Here is a 15,923-nt window from a genome sequence, read left to right as displayed (position 1 = left end):
CACGAAATCCGTGCCAACAACAGGCCGCCCGAACTCGACCAATACGGGCGATTCACAATAGTGCGCCTCCAAGAGTTTGCAACGCGTTGGCCAATCACAACCCGCGAAATCTGTCGACCCTTTCCAAACGCCCACTGGGTCGACAGATTTCGCACACTGTGGAAATAGAGAAGAAAAACGAGCAGATGAGGGGCCTCTCTATAAGATTAACTACGGTACAGTGTTGGGGCCTCAAAGTCCATAGCGTGGAGTACCTACAGGCACGTGACTCAAAGTTTGTTTTAGACGATAACAAACCAAACTCCGAACACCGTGAAGGTCAACTTCCCGAATTATTACGTACACGGGAATTGGATCCTTCCTGTTCTATTTTTCTCGACGAAATGGTAGACAAAACGTGCTTTTTATCGCCCGTGGTCTTGATTCTGCTGTCGCTAGCATGCCCTCAGTTAGTATGGCTGACGGAGTTTCCCTTCCAGAATGCTACCCTGCCTTGGGAAGAACGACTGAATGATCTAGTCTCTCGGCTGGAACTCGAAGACATCATCCTTCAACTGGCCCGCGGTGGAGCCGGCCCCAACGGCCCAGCGCCCCCGATTCCCCGCCTGGGCATCGGCCCGTACAACTGGAACACGGAGTGCCTGCACGGAGATGCTGAGGCCGGGAATGCTTCCACGTGGCCCCAGGTTATAGGAGTGGCCGCATCCTTCGCGTATGGCAGTTTTGGTCATTTCGATCACATATCGCCATTTTAAATGTTCTGTTGTTTCGACGAGTTGAAACAATAATAGACGATAACGTATCATGCCTAAGAACACACCCTTGTACCATATGTAAGACTAGAATTACCCACAAATTTCGAGATCGATATCCTACACCACGATGCCTCCGTATACTCCAATGTTGAAATGTACTACTGAAGGCGATTGACACAAAATACCACTTAAGTTGCAAGACAAACTTGACCTGTGGTTAACAAATTGTAGTCTGTCAGCCTTACTCTCTGCTTTTTCTTTTTCATTTATTTCTCTACGTCCCTTATAGCATTGCATAACGTCGATGACATTTTGTGTCAATAGCCTTCAGTTATTCATTTCAACATACCGAGGCCTCTTGTTGTGGAGCATCGATCTAGAAATTTCTGCGTATATTCTACTGATTGTAGGTTTGAAACCAGCCTGATATGTTACAATGTGTGTCCTTAGGCAGGACACTTTATCACTATAATTGCTTCATCTTTGAGTAAAATGGATTCCTGCAATATCAGAGATGGTTATTGATTAATTCCCTGAAAGGGCTGCATTCGAGCAGTTGATACATCCTACATCTATAGGGTGCTGGGATATTTGGCAGGATGATGATGTATCGCCTTTACAAGCAATATTACTGAATGTTTTGCGCTTTATAAATACATTAGTATGTTTGTAAAATGAATAAATTATTTATTGTTACTTTTCTATTAATAATACAGTTCGCTGTTCTTGTTGGCATACCTTTTTTTTTAAATCGCCGATCCTTTTATCACAAGAGGTCTAAACAGTCTCAAAAATGCATGTGTAAGTGTTACATTTCCTTTTCAGTGCTGATTTGGCAAAGAGTGTAGCTAGTGCCACAAGTGAGGAAGTTCGAGCAAAGTACAACAACTTCACCCGGCACGGCATTCGTCGGGATCACTGTGGGCTGACATGCTTCAGCCCCGTGGCAAACATCATGAGGCATCCGCTGTGGGGAAGAAATCAGGTGGGCTCACGTTTGGGTTCGCGGCGGTTCACCACGGCCGTGTATCATATCTGTGTATGTGAACTTTCGACTTCAGCGTCGGTTTTGAAGGAAACAAACTGGCTGGTGTACATGTATGTGCCAGTGCTCAGGGATAGCTGGTATGCGATAGCTTCACGCCCCACAATACACACCATAAACAGCCACCCCCCCTCCAAAAAAAATCTGAAGCTAGCGCTTCTCCCTCTATACACGGCTTGACAGTCACTTCATAGCCGTCTGTCTAAAAGACTCAGTCGATTTTTTCTTCCTTTTTCCAGGAGATGGGTAAAGGCCCGCACGAACATGTGTTTCGTTTAAAGTTTTAAAATGGTTAACAAAAACGATGCCCTATCCAAGACGCTTGATATACCACAGGTGAATCTTTTAACATGTACGCTTGTACAGCGACTATTTGACTATCGTCAAACCCATTATCACAGTTTTCCTTCTCACAGACTTTAGGTACGAATATTACTCTTGTTGATTGATTGAAATTGGACAAGAATCACCCCATCTAGGATTGTTGTCACATATTCTCATTAAACGTTGCATACAGTCACATATCAACACGAACAATGTTTTCCATTATTCTAGCAGACCTTTACATGAATTTGTTTTCACAGTCCTGATTCGTGCCAATTCACCCGATTCACTATATGACCATAGACTTTACAAGGCCTAGCGCTTTCATGTTCCGGTAACAAATTGTAGCAAATACCTCCGCTGGTACATTCCAGTAGACTTTTGTTTGATTCGTGACCTAACGTAAGAATGATATTCATAGACGTCGGGGAGGGGGCACTTTTTTTCCTGGGGGTGATTCCCGGAGGCGGCGATAAAGCATCCACTATCACGTCACTTCAGTTTAAACCACGCCCACTGCACATAGAGTTACTTGGAACAATGGAACCGTGGAACAGGAAGTTAGCGCGCAACTTTATAATGTTCGTCCAATGGGAGCCTGCAATTAGTGTGCATCTGCGTATCCCTAACGAACTGGATACGGACTGGCGAACGTTAACAGTCAAAAGAGGCGAATTTCGAGTTTGTTTCTCAGAAACTGGTAATTTTCACCCTCTCCCGTAAAATTCCTCCACTTTCTCCTGTTTTCTTTTTTTATTTTTATTTTGTGGGGGGGGGGGGCATCGCCCCCTTGGCCCTCGTAGCAACGCCCATGATTACATTCGCAAATGGAGTCGTGGCATTCATATCCATGTACAAATTTTCCAACCAGGAAACATTCGGTGAGGACCCGTTCATGACGGGGGAGATGGTCAGCTCCTACGTCAACGGCTTACAAGGGCTCGATGGACCCGTCGCACGATACCTTCGGACCGGTGCAGGCTGCAAAGACTTCGCTGTCTTCAGCGGGCCAGAAGACTACCCTGCCTCAAAATACACCTTCAATTCTGGGGTTAGTTCTGAAATATTAAAACAGAATCTTGCAATGCGAAGAATATTTTAATTTTGAAGTATCAATGATCACGGTGTAGGAATCAAATTGGAAAATGGCCAGTGGAAATAATTCGTGGCAACTTCTTAATTTGACCAAATAATGAATTCACAGATTCACGAATTTTTCGACGAAACTGAGCTACAGCCCTTAATGGGACATTCAATTCTGTTTGTACTTTGTGCACGCGCGAAAAAAGTATTGCATGACACATCTCTTGCATATTATGTCGCGCGCACGAGATAATTATTTCGTGCGCACTCACGGGGTCTATTAGGTTTGACAAATCAGATGTGCAAATCGAAGAAGGGTTCAAGGAAAGCCTCCCAGAAACACTGTTGGATTCTGGCATAAGCTGAATCGAAATGATGTGGTGGTTGGTTTCAAACCTGTTACCTTTAATAGTAACAACGCCGTAAACACTTTCATTTAATTAACTTCTGATCTCTATCGTCTTGTTTTATAGGCAACGGAGCGGGATTTGTATATGACATACCTGCCAGCCTTTCATGAATGTATCAAGGCTGGGGCGTACAGCGTCATGTGCGGCTATAACAAGTGCGTATTACCTGCGTAATCGTCGGGTGCCCGGCAGAAGGGCGTAAGCGCTCACGCCCTTCTGCCAGGCACACGACGCGTTATCAATGTAACTTCTGTCCGACCATGGTGGCATTCAAACCACCGGAAATGTTTATTTACCGGCATCCCAGATCACCAGATATCTGATCAAATCGCTTGATTGTTATCAAAGAGGGTGTATTAAACCAACAATGTCAGGCAGGAACTATTTGTCCACTGTCGTCTTGTTTTTACCACTGGCAAAGGTCAGTCACTATTGACACGAGCACAAAGCGAGTAATATTCTTGTGACGTGTTCTTCCCATTCAGAATTGACAGCGTTCCCGCCTGTCTCAACCAGAGATTCCTCAAGGACATCCTCCGCACAGAGTTCGGTTTCAAGGGGTACGTGGTGAGCGAGAAGAGCGCCCTGGAATATGCCTTCCTGAAGGACAACTACACCCAGACGGCGCTGGAGACGGCGGTGGCTGCTGTGAAGGCCGGATGCAACTTGGAACAGTCCGACACGCCCCACAACATCTACACTAACCTCACCGCGGCCGTCCAGATGAAACTAGTGACGGTCGACGAGCTCCGGGAACTGGTCAGGCCGCTATTTTACACCAGGCTGAGACTCGGGGAATTCGATCCGCCGTCGATGAATCCCTGGGGCCGGTTCAACGCCTCGGAGGTCGTGGAATCGCTTCAACACCAGAATTTCGCTCTAGAGGGAGCCCTACAGACTTTTGTTATGTTGAAGAATGAGAACAACACGCTACCTGTTGGTGGAGTTCCAATAATTGCAGTAAGTTGTTTGAGATTATCCAGAGGCGGATGAAGAACCAATTTTTCAGTTTTATGTCATCCTTTCTGGTACTTGTGAAGAATGAGAATAATTCCTAGGTTGTTCTACAAGGTTTGGGAAGGAAAGAATATATGAAAAAGCCGCCTACTTAAAAGAAGTACTTCTCTCACGAATAAGAAGAGGGACGTGGACCTCGTGGGTCCCCTTAAAGTCACAACTCATGTCCAAGAATTACGATTTGGTTGAATCTGTTGGGGTCATCATCATTTCTTGGATGATCGTCCATGAGAACATGATTTTGTAAGTTCTCTTCCCAAAAGAAGCAAATCTGTAATATGCAGGAAACATTTGCACAACCCGGCACCCCACACCCAAACAAAATGGACTGCATAAATTCCGTTAGGAGAAATTATAGCCCCATGACCAAATAACCCGTTGGGTTATTCCTAAATTCGGGCTAATCCTTCGGTTGCTGTCTCCCTCCCCCCCTCTCTCTCTCTCTTAAAAAATTTCGCGCACATATCTCAGATAGTTGGACCGTTTGCCGATTCCCCACAAGAGATTCTAGGAAGTTTCGCCCCACAGACCGACCCCAAATTTATCAGCACGCCTTGGGGCGGCCTGGGCGGTCTTGGCAAGGTTCGGCGACTCGCTCCCGGCTGTAACAATCCGGTATGCGATCAGTACAACCAAACGGCTATCATGGAGGCGGTGACGGGAGCCGATCTGGTGATTGTGTGTCTAGGAACAGGTAAGGACGAAGATGCAGAACAGTTTACCGTTTACTGTTTTAAAGATCACACAAATTTGAGCTTTCACAATTTCTCTATGAAGCCTTTAGCGCTTCATCCTTTTACTCCAAAAACATACCTGAGATATTTTAGACCATACGACGATACAAGGCGCCCCCTGTAAGCGTAAATAGTTACAAGCTTAATGGAATAAAATGCTGAAAACTGGAAAGCTAAAGGGGTCTCCAAATTGCTCCAATTCAAAGCAGGATCCTGTAAGAGCATACTGAATACTCCCCATGAAGGAAACATGCCCTTCCACATTTGCCTTTCGTTAAAGAAAGACATGTCACGGTCACTTCAGGATTGCATAGTTCCTCTGTCCCGCCTAGCCTCTTGAACTTAGCCTTGCAAGTGCTTACGAATATTAAATAAGAAGAAACGGGACTTAATATTTTGAATTTTTACATTTTGTTTCAAGGAACTCAGATTGAGAATGTGGGCTTAGACAGGCGAAACATGTCTCTACCCGGCCACCAGCTGTTGCTCCTCCAGCAGGCTGTCAAGTATGGTAGGCCAACCTGTGTTACCATGAAGGATTGTGGTCGACGGTAACATGGTGTACAAATTCTGCCCTGTGAGTTTCTCAGCAATGTTTTTCATTTCAGCCTTGGGGAAGCCATTGGTTCTACTCCTGTTCAGCGGTGGTCCCTTGGATATCGGCTGGGCTGACAGTAACCCTGGTGTCCACACCATCCTGCAATGCTTCTTTCCCGGTCAGGCAACGGGTGGGGCTCTCAAGAACCTCTTCACCAACAGCCAGTTTCCCGTAGCAGCTGGTCCTTCAGGAAAGCTTCCGTTCACGTGGCCAGCTTCCATGGATCAGGTAACGGGCCTGCAGATTCCGACTTATACAACAGACTCCGAGTAATATGGCGCTGCCTTATCCATTCAGAGAGCTCCAATTTTGGAGGATAGCCAGCTGATTGCGCACGCACTAGTTAGCCTGATGCATAATTATGAAACGTGTCTAATATTCAACTGAATGCGTACAAACGCCTTCACAGTGTCTTGGCCTGGACATAATACTGGCGTTTCACAATAGTGCGCCTCCAAGAGTTTGCAACGCGTTGGCCAATCACAATGTGCGAAATTTCTCGACCCAATGCACAACGTATGTTGCACAGGTTTACGCACTATTGTATAATAGTTAATGCTCCTGGCCGGTGTATGTGTTACAGTGACATGGCTTATTTTCAACATACAGCCATGCTGCGCTCAATTGTTGAACATATCCACATCGATGAATTTAGTTGATGAGATTATCTCGCATCGACTGCACGCAGCGTTGACATCCACGCCCAACCTGTTTATACGGACTCGCTCCCTGGAGAACTTTATTAATAACTGGTGCTCTGCAATGGAAGATCACTGTTTTGTGTTTACCGTATTTGATCCACTTTAAATCATTCACCAAGCGACTAACTAATGGATACCATAAAAATGGTCGGGCACAAACAAGTTTCTCGATCGCTTTTAGTCAGTCTAGGACTATTTAACTGGACAGAACGTGCATTTTCTTCAACAGGTGCCGCCAATAACCAACTATAACATGACTGGTCGGACTTACCGCTATTTCACTGGCGATCCCCTCTATCCTTTTGGTTATGGTCTCTCATTCACTTCAATCAAGTACATCAACGTGAGTGTCGGCAATACTACTATCAACCCTTGTGATGATCTGATGGTGTATGTTGCACTCGTAAACACTGGGACAGTCTATGCATATGAGGTAATGTTTTTAGTTATCCCATTTACATTTTGGAATTCAGTGCTCTCGTCACAATTTGAATTTGGACAAAAAGATAGTAGGGGTATGAAGAAATTTTCTCGAAAGTAAGAATTCCAAATCGGAGTTTTATACTTAATCAGGTGAATTCTTCAAACGTTCCAAGCATGATGATTCCTAAAGATAAACACAGTCTATGGAAATGTGATATTTTTTCATCTCTAGTCGGTTCAAGTCTACATAAAATGGCATAACGCATCTGTGCCCGCGCCCAATATCCAGCTGGCAGCCTTTACCCGCTTGAGGACGACAATGGACAACCCAGTGACCGTTTACCTAAGAATGCCGGCCCGCGTGAGGGCGGTCTTCACAGACCAGTTAGTGCTTGAGCCCGGCATGTTTACGGTGTACGGTGGCGGCCAGCAACCCAACCAAAAAAGACAAGCGCCCTCCAACGTGGTCAATACGACTTTTACCGTGCAAGGCCCTGTCACACCACTTTCAAAGTGTCCCTGAGAAGAGATCAAAGTCTTACTGAATGGCTGTTCTTAATTAAAAAGATATACATCGAATTGGAAACATTTCTGTGCAGTAGCAACAGTTTTGCTGAAGTCTGACATTATGTAAAGTAACATCACGGAAACATACCTTTATGCTTTGTAGTGTACAGAAAATACTCCGTTACAGTATTAAAGGGTTTATGCTTAAGCTTAGCAATGAGTTTTCCATAATTTGACAGAAGCATACCAAAGGAGCGTACCACACTCGTGGCCTACTTCTTTTGTGCTATATTCGTGTAAGATATCTTTGTCTTCAATTTTTGGTTGCAAAATCTTTTCGTGTTGCTTATCAATGATGTTTAAAAGAAACACGTAAAGAATTTTTCCCGTATTCACTTTCTGAGCTTTGTGTGCTCTTCTTTAATGTTATGGAAAGTATCTACCCTCCTTTGGAGTTACGTATACTGAAATGTGCACTTTTAAACATTACAAATTGTCCAAGCTTTTCCAAGTGCTGTTGATGTGACGTAAATCAAACAAAACACTGTCTGATTTTCATGTGTCGGCATGTCAAATCTTTTCACGTGTACTTTATTAAAGTAAACTTAATACATGTATGAATAAGATTTGTCATAATATGCTCTGTGCTGCTCCTATTTCTCAGACTGATATACATGAAATGTGAAGCATCCATTCTTATAAAACAGCAATTCCAGCTTAATGTGAAACAGACAGCAAATAATTACTGGTGTATTGGTATCTTCCCAACTTCCCCTTCATGGATGATGTATGCAAACACCAAATTCGATTCAAACATGCCACTTCCACCTGTAGATTATGAATATTACTTGAAATTTATATGGCGGATTCTATAGAATTAAAGATGTTCAGCCACTTGATGACAAAAAGGTGGCCGACGCAAGATAATTTTAACACAAAAACTTTGGAAACACACGTGCCTATTCTACATTTACGGTCACTAAATCGCAATATGAAGCATATAAAAAGGAAAAAACCCAGATTGCCTCTGTGATTGGATCAAAAGTAAGTGCGTAAAACTTCCACCTCTGCCACATTTATTTTAACAGTTTTCAAAAACATACCAACATTTATCGCTCCACTACAACAGTTGCAAGCTAAAACTATAATCAAACCAAAACAAGAGAAAACTCGATTTCCCTTTGTACAATGTATCACTCTAAAACAACCACCACCTGCTGTTCCGTTTTGTTGATGACGTCATCTGCGACGGAATCAATCAACGCAATCAACGCCCTTCTCTGATGTATCTAGATAAAAGCGGAAATAAATAGGAATGTATTATTTTTAACAGGTCCCCGTCTTGATGCGAGCTGCCAATCAAAACTTGTTCAGCAGTCTAGTGCATGCCTAGTGTTACATAACACCAAGGCTCGAAGGCAAATGCTGCACATGTTGCAAAGTGCGAGGACTCAGTACAAGGGAGCCTGTTGAATATTCCCCATATTGTGTTAACGGAAAGATAACTACAAATACATAAGCCTGACTGATGAATGAGGTGGACCGTGCATTACACTGGTATTCTCAAATGAACGGCCAAGATATTTTCTGTATGAACAAAGTATACATAATGCATGCGACATGGGGTTCATTTTGAACGCTCACGCGGCTGACGTTTCCAATATTTTTCATTTTCGTCTCATTGTTTTATCTAAAAGCCGAACACACATCAATTCATCTTTCAATGAATCGGCAAAATTGATCCAAAACGAGCCTATAATCTCAACGAACAGAGATCGATTCATTGCTAGGTAAAAAGGTTGCTTAGCCAATCATCTTGAGATCAGTCGATGCCAATGAGGCATCTTTCCACAAAACCCCTCAATTTCAATCTGGCAATTTAACCGTTTAATTTTGAAATTTCAGTTTTCTATTTGGAAATTGCACCGTTACGTTCGACAGTTTCACCACTCTATTCTGTAACATAACCTTTCCATTTAGCAAGTTCTATTCTGTCGACTGTGCAGAATACCAAACCAAATCCACGTCTTGTCGCTATTCCAGGCTTCCTCGTGCGCTCAGAATTTAAGATTGACCCGGTGTCAAAAAGGCTCTTTAGTCAAGAGGACTGACGCAGCAAAGAACAATGAATTTGCCGAAAAGAATAATATGTTTTGTAGAATGGAAGGAAAGTTTGCCGTGTACAATCTTATTACGCGTAAAATCGAGTAGCTGTACCAACGCATGGAATCAAATACTTTCAAAAGGGAAAATATACAAAGGAAAATTATGTTTTCGCGGAGTGAAACAATTTTTCACGATATGTTTAGACAAATAAGGCAAAATGAATTAATAAAAAATTGCCGAATAGAACGGTGCAAATGATGAGTTGGATGATGAAATTGGCGAATTGAATGTCGAATTCGGCAAATAGAATGATGAAACTGCCAAACGAAACCAGCAACAGAACGGCGAAACTGTGGAACAAAATGGTGAATTAAACGAAACCAACGATATGGGGCTACCGAAGATAGCAACAGCGTTCAATGTGTTTGCCTTTGCTGGGCAAAGGCACCGACAGTCAACCAGGTACATGTACTCACCGTGCACTTCGGTAACTCGATCGCAGATTCGCTGGTACTCCGACGACAGTTTGAGCTGTTCAAAGGCCGGGTTCCACCAATCTGGCAGCCGGCTGTCTTTACGGACCATCATGCCGGCGCCTCCTTTCATGCAGTTCGTAATTGGGTCACCCACAATCTGTAAATCCTCATCCAGATTGAAGAATTGGGTGTTGCTAAAAGCAGCATCTACCTGTGGGAAAGGAAGGCAATTTAAATTGTATAACGGAAGTCTTTAATCATTTGTAGCTGCAACGGGAATGCGCTCGAATGAGATGGCTATCAATGCCTTCGCCTTATTTAAACCATACACAGAGATCGCCATCACCAATCCGAAAGTTGGTTTGCACAAACTCAGCCACAATCATGGAAACGTCGGTCTCATCTGCTCAAACACTGCACACCGCATAAGCCTAGATTAAATCGGCCTATTTTCGTGAAAATTTACATCTTCTGAGAATCTCTTATATAGTATGGAGATTGGGGCAAACGGCTTTTGCTTTAAAAACTATTCTCTGAAACCACTGAAACAAAATCACGCTAACCGTAATTGCCATTTTGTTGGAAAACCAGAATTTAAACCGAAAAAATAGACGTTTTTGTATGGAGTGACAGCGAAAACGGCCTATTTCGTGTTAACCCTCGTCTTGTTCAATGCGTTACTCGTTTCGTCTTGGCTCAGTGGTCTTGAGGCAAACAGTTTACGAATGGTCGGGGTATATACGCTTTCCATTGATATAACACTTGGCTGGTTACTTGCTTTATTCTTATAGGGGCCACTGGGATTGTCCCTTATTCGTCCAAAAAGGGGCCCTCGATTACGTTGACGTGTGTGAAGAACTATCCTCAAAAACGAAGTGTTTGTGATACGCTGAACACGGTGAAAACCAACGCTCATTTAAACGCGTCTTTGGGTTAATGTAAACGTCAAAGCGTTTAAACTTAAACACCTTTTTGGAAATAAACGCGTTTCGTTGTTCAGAACATGTAACCACCCGATAAACGTGTTTTTATGTCTTGGTAATAAAACCCAAATGTGTCATTATGGCTAAATTTATGAACACTGCAGGTGTTTGTTTAAGAAATAAACACCACAGCGTGTTTAGCTTTGGATTATAAACACCACAACACGTTCATGAAGTGTTTACATGAAAGGCGGTTGAAAGGCGTTAAAACATTTACACTTGTATTTACAGTGACGAGGAGAAAACTAAAGTGCTCGCCCAAGTGCACCCCTTCTGGAACCAAATTAAGATTGACTTCAAGAGATGAACATATGCATCAGCATCATTCGCGTTTAGCTTACCAGATCATTATTAACAGCGTTCACCAAACTTTTCTTGCTTTTGAAGTGGAAGATTTGGTCAGGTGTCAGTTGTTCCTCCTTGAAAAGAAAAGAATGACCCAAAAAACGAGTTCTACAAGACATGAAAAATGTTGTGGTATACAGAGTTGAGAAAACACAAGTACATGTACTACCGGGTACCAATATGTCAAACTACATGCTCGTGCAGATAGAATTCATATTAATACTTGGTATCTGGCGAGAGGAAATAGTATTTTACAATGTCAACCCTCATGATTAGCGTGTTGTTATGTCACAAACGCTCTGTGTCAAGCGTGTTTTCGATGGACTATGGTGTTTTTTTGGTCTTACGGTATATCCAGCACGGTAGAGACAAAATTCACTGGTCGCGGAGCCGTCGATGAAGGCAATTTTCTTGCCCGAGATGTTCGATTCGTCGAATCCTCTTGGGTTGCCCTTCTTCACGAAGAAAACGCCCGAGAGTGGTTTACGGAATGCCGTGGTGAAAGAGACTGACACCGTGCGCTCAAAGGTGGCAAACCAGCCTTGGAGAGAATCATTCCGGGGACAGAAATATTTTCAGTGAGGCTAAGAACACAAGTGGGGGCAGACCTTACAATATTGTGTGGTCTGATTGATTCCCCGTCACGCATGAATGCTCCCAGCGATCTCTAATGGGTCTTGTTCAGTTTTGAATATCTGCTCAACAAAACACGACTAGATTTAACCAGTCGTGTCCTTGTCATGTATATTTCAATACCTTTGGTAAGGCGTAACGTTACTGCTATTGGTTGGTCTGGTCAAAGTGTGCGTGATTTGAAGACCCTTTCTGTCTAAAATGGCTTCTGTGACCTTAGACCGATTGTTCTAATCGAGTTCATGCAAACAGGCGCTTCTTTAGATTTCGCAAAATGCCGAAAAGCAAAATGTTGGTTGGTTTGATCTGTCCCTTAGTGTAAGTTCAATACAGGAAATAAGAAACCCATCTAAAACTTACTCCTGATGGCACTTGATGTGCATGCACAAGAGCAAAGTAAGGAGGCCGCATGCTTACCAGTGCATGCATCGTACCAACGACCAATCAGTCCCTGTCCAGGACGTGGCAACTCCCCCTCGTCTGAGGTGTAGCAGTTGTCATAGGCATCCCACATCAACCGGCAGTTTTTATCAGCCATTTGGCACACTAAATAGAAACCAGTGATTTGAAAGAGATTATATGTATACAGAGTCGAGTTCCCGGTTTCGCAACGGTACTGTCCTTTGCCTTTTTTCGTCAGTATACCATGAGCCCCGAGCTGGACCAAGAGAGGGCGCACGTTTGCTAGCAACGAAGGCTCCTTTTGTGGGAACTGCAGCGCTGGTTTCATAAAACGACCATGAAATTGACAAGTTGCTGTCGCATCACCAACCAACAAAAGTGAACAGTCCCAACCCTCCCAACCAACATGGCTCTTTTAAACCGATGAGGGGGTAAACGTTTCTGCTTAAGGCGAATAATGAACACAATCAACATCGTCAACAGCACTGTGATAACCAATGACAGATAGGACGCGGCCGACGAGCCATTTCGATATTCTAACAGGGCGCGCCCAAAGCTGTGAAGCGTGGCCAGAGGTCATACAGGAACAATATAGCAGTGTGCGATTGTCTGTCCTAGAAATCAATGGTCCTATCAGCGCAGCCATATGCCAACTCACCGTGACGCGCGTGCTTTATTCCCGAACAAACCTTGCCTTTTTGAAGTACCGAGGAGGCCGCACCACCGCCTCCCCTATTAATTGTTTGAATAGTGAGAGAAAGGACATTTAGGGGATGTTTTATTTCCCTTATCTCTAAAAGTGTATAAAAGTTCCAAAATTTAGCCTCACCCTTAAGTTAACACGGGCAATTAAAGGTTATACACAGGAATAAAAAAAAATATTCCTCTCCCAGAAAATTGGGTTCTGGATCCTCCTTAAATGACCACCAGTCGCTTTAGTTATCGCTGTTGTCACCTGTTTACTTACCGGCGTCAACAATGTCAACATGGAACCCCCTCAATGTTCCAGTCGTTTTGTCACTGTCAGTGAAAGCAAGAAAAAAAATCTCTCGTAATGAAAATACTCTAAATGACATGACCGACTTACATGAACAGTGAATACATGTACAGTGTACTATCAATTGTGGAGTGGGTACCTTAGAAGTATCTAATGGGGGTGTGTCTTAGGTATACACAAATGTATTGTGAAAGCATGCACTTACAAATACTCCACGTTGGTACCGTCGTGGCCAATCGCAAATATCCATATTTTGTCATCTTTTGCTAGGCTAGAACCTGGGAAAGACAACAGTGTCGACATTAACGTTCCACCTTGATGACTACATGTCATACGTGACCGTATACATGTATAGTCGCCAGGTCCCTCATTTCGCCACTTACTCTGAAAGCTAATCACACTTGACAATACGTGGCGACAAAAAGGAACTCAAGTTGTTCATTCCGCGCCCCTCACTTAGTTGGTGCGCATGCGTACTGAATCCTACTACAGCCAGAAGCCAGTAAAATGGCTCTTGACTCGGACGGGTGGACCCCCCAAAAATTGATCAACATCAAGCTCAGATATCGTTGTTTGCGTACGTGTATGCCATGCCCCAAATCCGGACACTTCATTTTGGACCGCTGTCGGACTCATTGCGGAAATTGGCACGAAAAACGAACCACATTTCAGACAAATGGATCTTGATCTCGTAGAAATGACCAATGGATACAAACAATTCATCAGTCTTCCAGACAGTATCACCGATGACCCGAGGGGAATTCGACAAATGTGTGAAAATTGGGCACTGAGCAAGGTGAAAAACACGGATAATGACGAAAATAGGTCCCAAAGAAAAACGAAGTGATTTGAAAAAAGTGGTGTTCTTCCTAGAATGAACTTTTTTGTTCATAAGAGTTACTAGTCTTTCATATGGCATCAAAGTTACTTGAAGGTAAACCCAGCAAAATTGTGAAAATTAGACACAAAGTTAAGTAAAAAAAAAATTAAAATTTAATTTAATTTAATTTAAAAAAAAGACCTTTAGCAGAAGATAACATCGAAAGTCACTGCAAGCGCCTACTGTAATTGTCCAGGGAGAGGAATCAAAGGTTTCCTCGCGCAACTTCCGAGTCAAATGCGTTTGGAATTAGGCCCACACCGCTGAGTAAAAACCTCCCCATTACCTGTATTGAAATTTTGAAATACACGCAACAATAATGTACAAACCACATTTCATCGGCTTTCGATACCCACTGGAACAGTTGTGCCCCCGGCGGGTGGGTGGGTATTTACCCCCCACTGTATACCCAGCAAGAAATGAGACCGAGGGGTACCCCCCAACATGTCCAATCCCTATACACATTCCAGACTATTGTTACTTAACACATCCCCCCCCAAGATGTCGAGAAGGAATTCCCCAGATTCTTGCGAGACAATGACCAACACAAAGCAGGGGGGGGTTCTCTCCGTCTCATACCTTGCTGCATATGCTACACTGTGCACCGGGTTTTGACCTTTTAACATGTACACATGTAAATGTACCCAATCTTAATTCCTTACACTGTGCAGCTGTTAACGCACGTGTTGGCCTACGGTATTCACGTACCTGTTGCCACACCGTCAAGCTGTACTTTCGTCGTTCCCGGGCGAGACAAGGCAATTGCCGAGAACACCAGGGCAACGATGGCCACAACCCCGATCACAACGACCATGACGTCGTGGCAAAGAGCACTGCGTCTTGGGTGACTCCTTGAGCTCGGGAAAATATCCATTCTGTCGTAACTGGGCTCGTCGCTTGCCGCCATGGTCATTGACTAGGAACCAACACCCTAATACTTGGCGGGGAACGGATCAGTGCGTTATATGCCTTGAACAAAGCATCAGTGCTATTGTTACCTCCATCGACACACTAGACCCACCTTAGCGGCATTATTACAGGAAACACTAAACACGTGTAGGCCTACTCCTGCTGAAACCACAATCGTCAGCCTCACACTTCCTGTGACTGCACAGTGGTGCATTGTGGATCTCAACAGTACATAACCAAGTTTAATAAATGTACATTTTTTACTCTAATTAAGTAAGAAGTGCAGGTGGAATTTTTATGATACACTCATCCATAATGCACTCTCCATTGGTCTCAGTTAACCTCGTATCAGTTTCATTTCACTTTTGTAAATTGTATTTTGTTGCCCATTTTTATGGTTTTATGCTTACAATTATTTCCATTTCCCTGAGCTGTCAACCCAGAAATTATTGTTTGTACACAAAATTTCCATTTTTTTAGATTTCGCAGAATTAAATTTCTCTTCCTAAGTGACTGACTGTTGTGTATAACTTCATAGCAATAAACAATCTTACTAGCCATACTTTACAGGGTGTCAAGTTTGAGAACACGCATG

At 43.4% G+C, this 15,923-nt stretch overlaps 2 protein-coding genes across 2 annotated transcripts; one reads left to right on the top strand and one right to left on the bottom strand.

The window, feature by feature from the left end:
• Positions 1-283: 283 nt before the first annotated feature.
• On the top strand, positions 284-8,149 carry LOC110983781 (uncharacterized). The gene is made up of 10 exons (XM_022243340.2): positions 284-712; positions 1,581-1,740; positions 2,996-3,175; positions 3,681-3,772; positions 4,103-4,577; positions 5,106-5,328; positions 5,790-5,879; positions 5,977-6,194; positions 6,897-7,100; positions 7,323-8,149. Exons 1-10 carry the CDS (start codon positions 384-386, stop codon positions 7,611-7,613), a joined length of 2,262 nt encoding a protein of 753 aa, XP_022099032.1. The 5' UTR covers positions 284-383; the 3' UTR covers positions 7,614-8,149.
• LOC110983787 (uncharacterized) lies at positions 7,627-15,439 on the bottom strand. Its single transcript, XM_022243353.2, has 8 exons — positions 15,128-15,439; positions 13,745-13,817; positions 13,510-13,562; positions 12,558-12,686; positions 11,855-12,048; positions 11,504-11,581; positions 10,180-10,390; positions 7,627-8,886 (listed from the first exon to the last, which is right to left on the bottom strand). Exons 1-8 carry the CDS (start codon positions 15,330-15,332, stop codon positions 8,852-8,854), a joined length of 978 nt encoding a protein of 325 aa, XP_022099045.2. The 5' UTR covers positions 15,333-15,439; the 3' UTR covers positions 7,627-8,851.
• Between the last annotated feature and the right edge of the window lie 484 nt (positions 15,440-15,923).

This window comes from Acanthaster planci, linkage group LG04 (assembly GCF_054643075.1).
Source record: "Acanthaster planci isolate LZ-2023a linkage group LG04, COTS_SCS, whole genome shotgun sequence".
NCBI classification, from domain to species: Eukaryota; Metazoa; Echinodermata; class Asteroidea; order Valvatida; family Acanthasteridae; genus Acanthaster; species Acanthaster planci.
The sequence above is the reverse complement of the archived record's forward strand: the minus strand, read 5'-3'. Positions and strand labels throughout refer to the sequence as shown.

Bases quoted from the DNA above. Each gene is read 5' to 3' on its own strand.
- LOC110983781 (XM_022243340.2), top strand. From the start codon at position 384: ATGGTAGACAAAACGTGCTTTTTATCGCCCGTGGTCTTGATTCTGCTG. The intron at 4,578-5,105 runs GTAAGTTGTTTG...CACATATCTCAG, and splicing joins GTGGAGTTCCAATAATTGCA to ATAGTTGGACCGTTTGCCGA. The intron at 6,195-6,896 runs GTAACGGGCCTG...TTTCTTCAACAG, and splicing joins GGCCAGCTTCCATGGATCAG to GTGCCGCCAATAACCAACTA.
- LOC110983787 (XM_022243353.2), bottom strand. From the start codon at position 15,332: ATGACCATGGCGGCAAGCGACGAGCCCAGTTACGACAGAATGGATATT. The intron at 13,563-13,744 runs GTAAGTGCATGC...TTTCACTGACAG, and splicing joins GGTACCAACGTGGAGTATTT to TGACAAAACGACTGGAACAT. The intron at 12,049-12,557 runs GTAAGCATGCGG...ATTCTCTCCAAG, and splicing joins TTGGTACGATGCATGCACTG to GCTGGTTTGCCACCTTTGAG.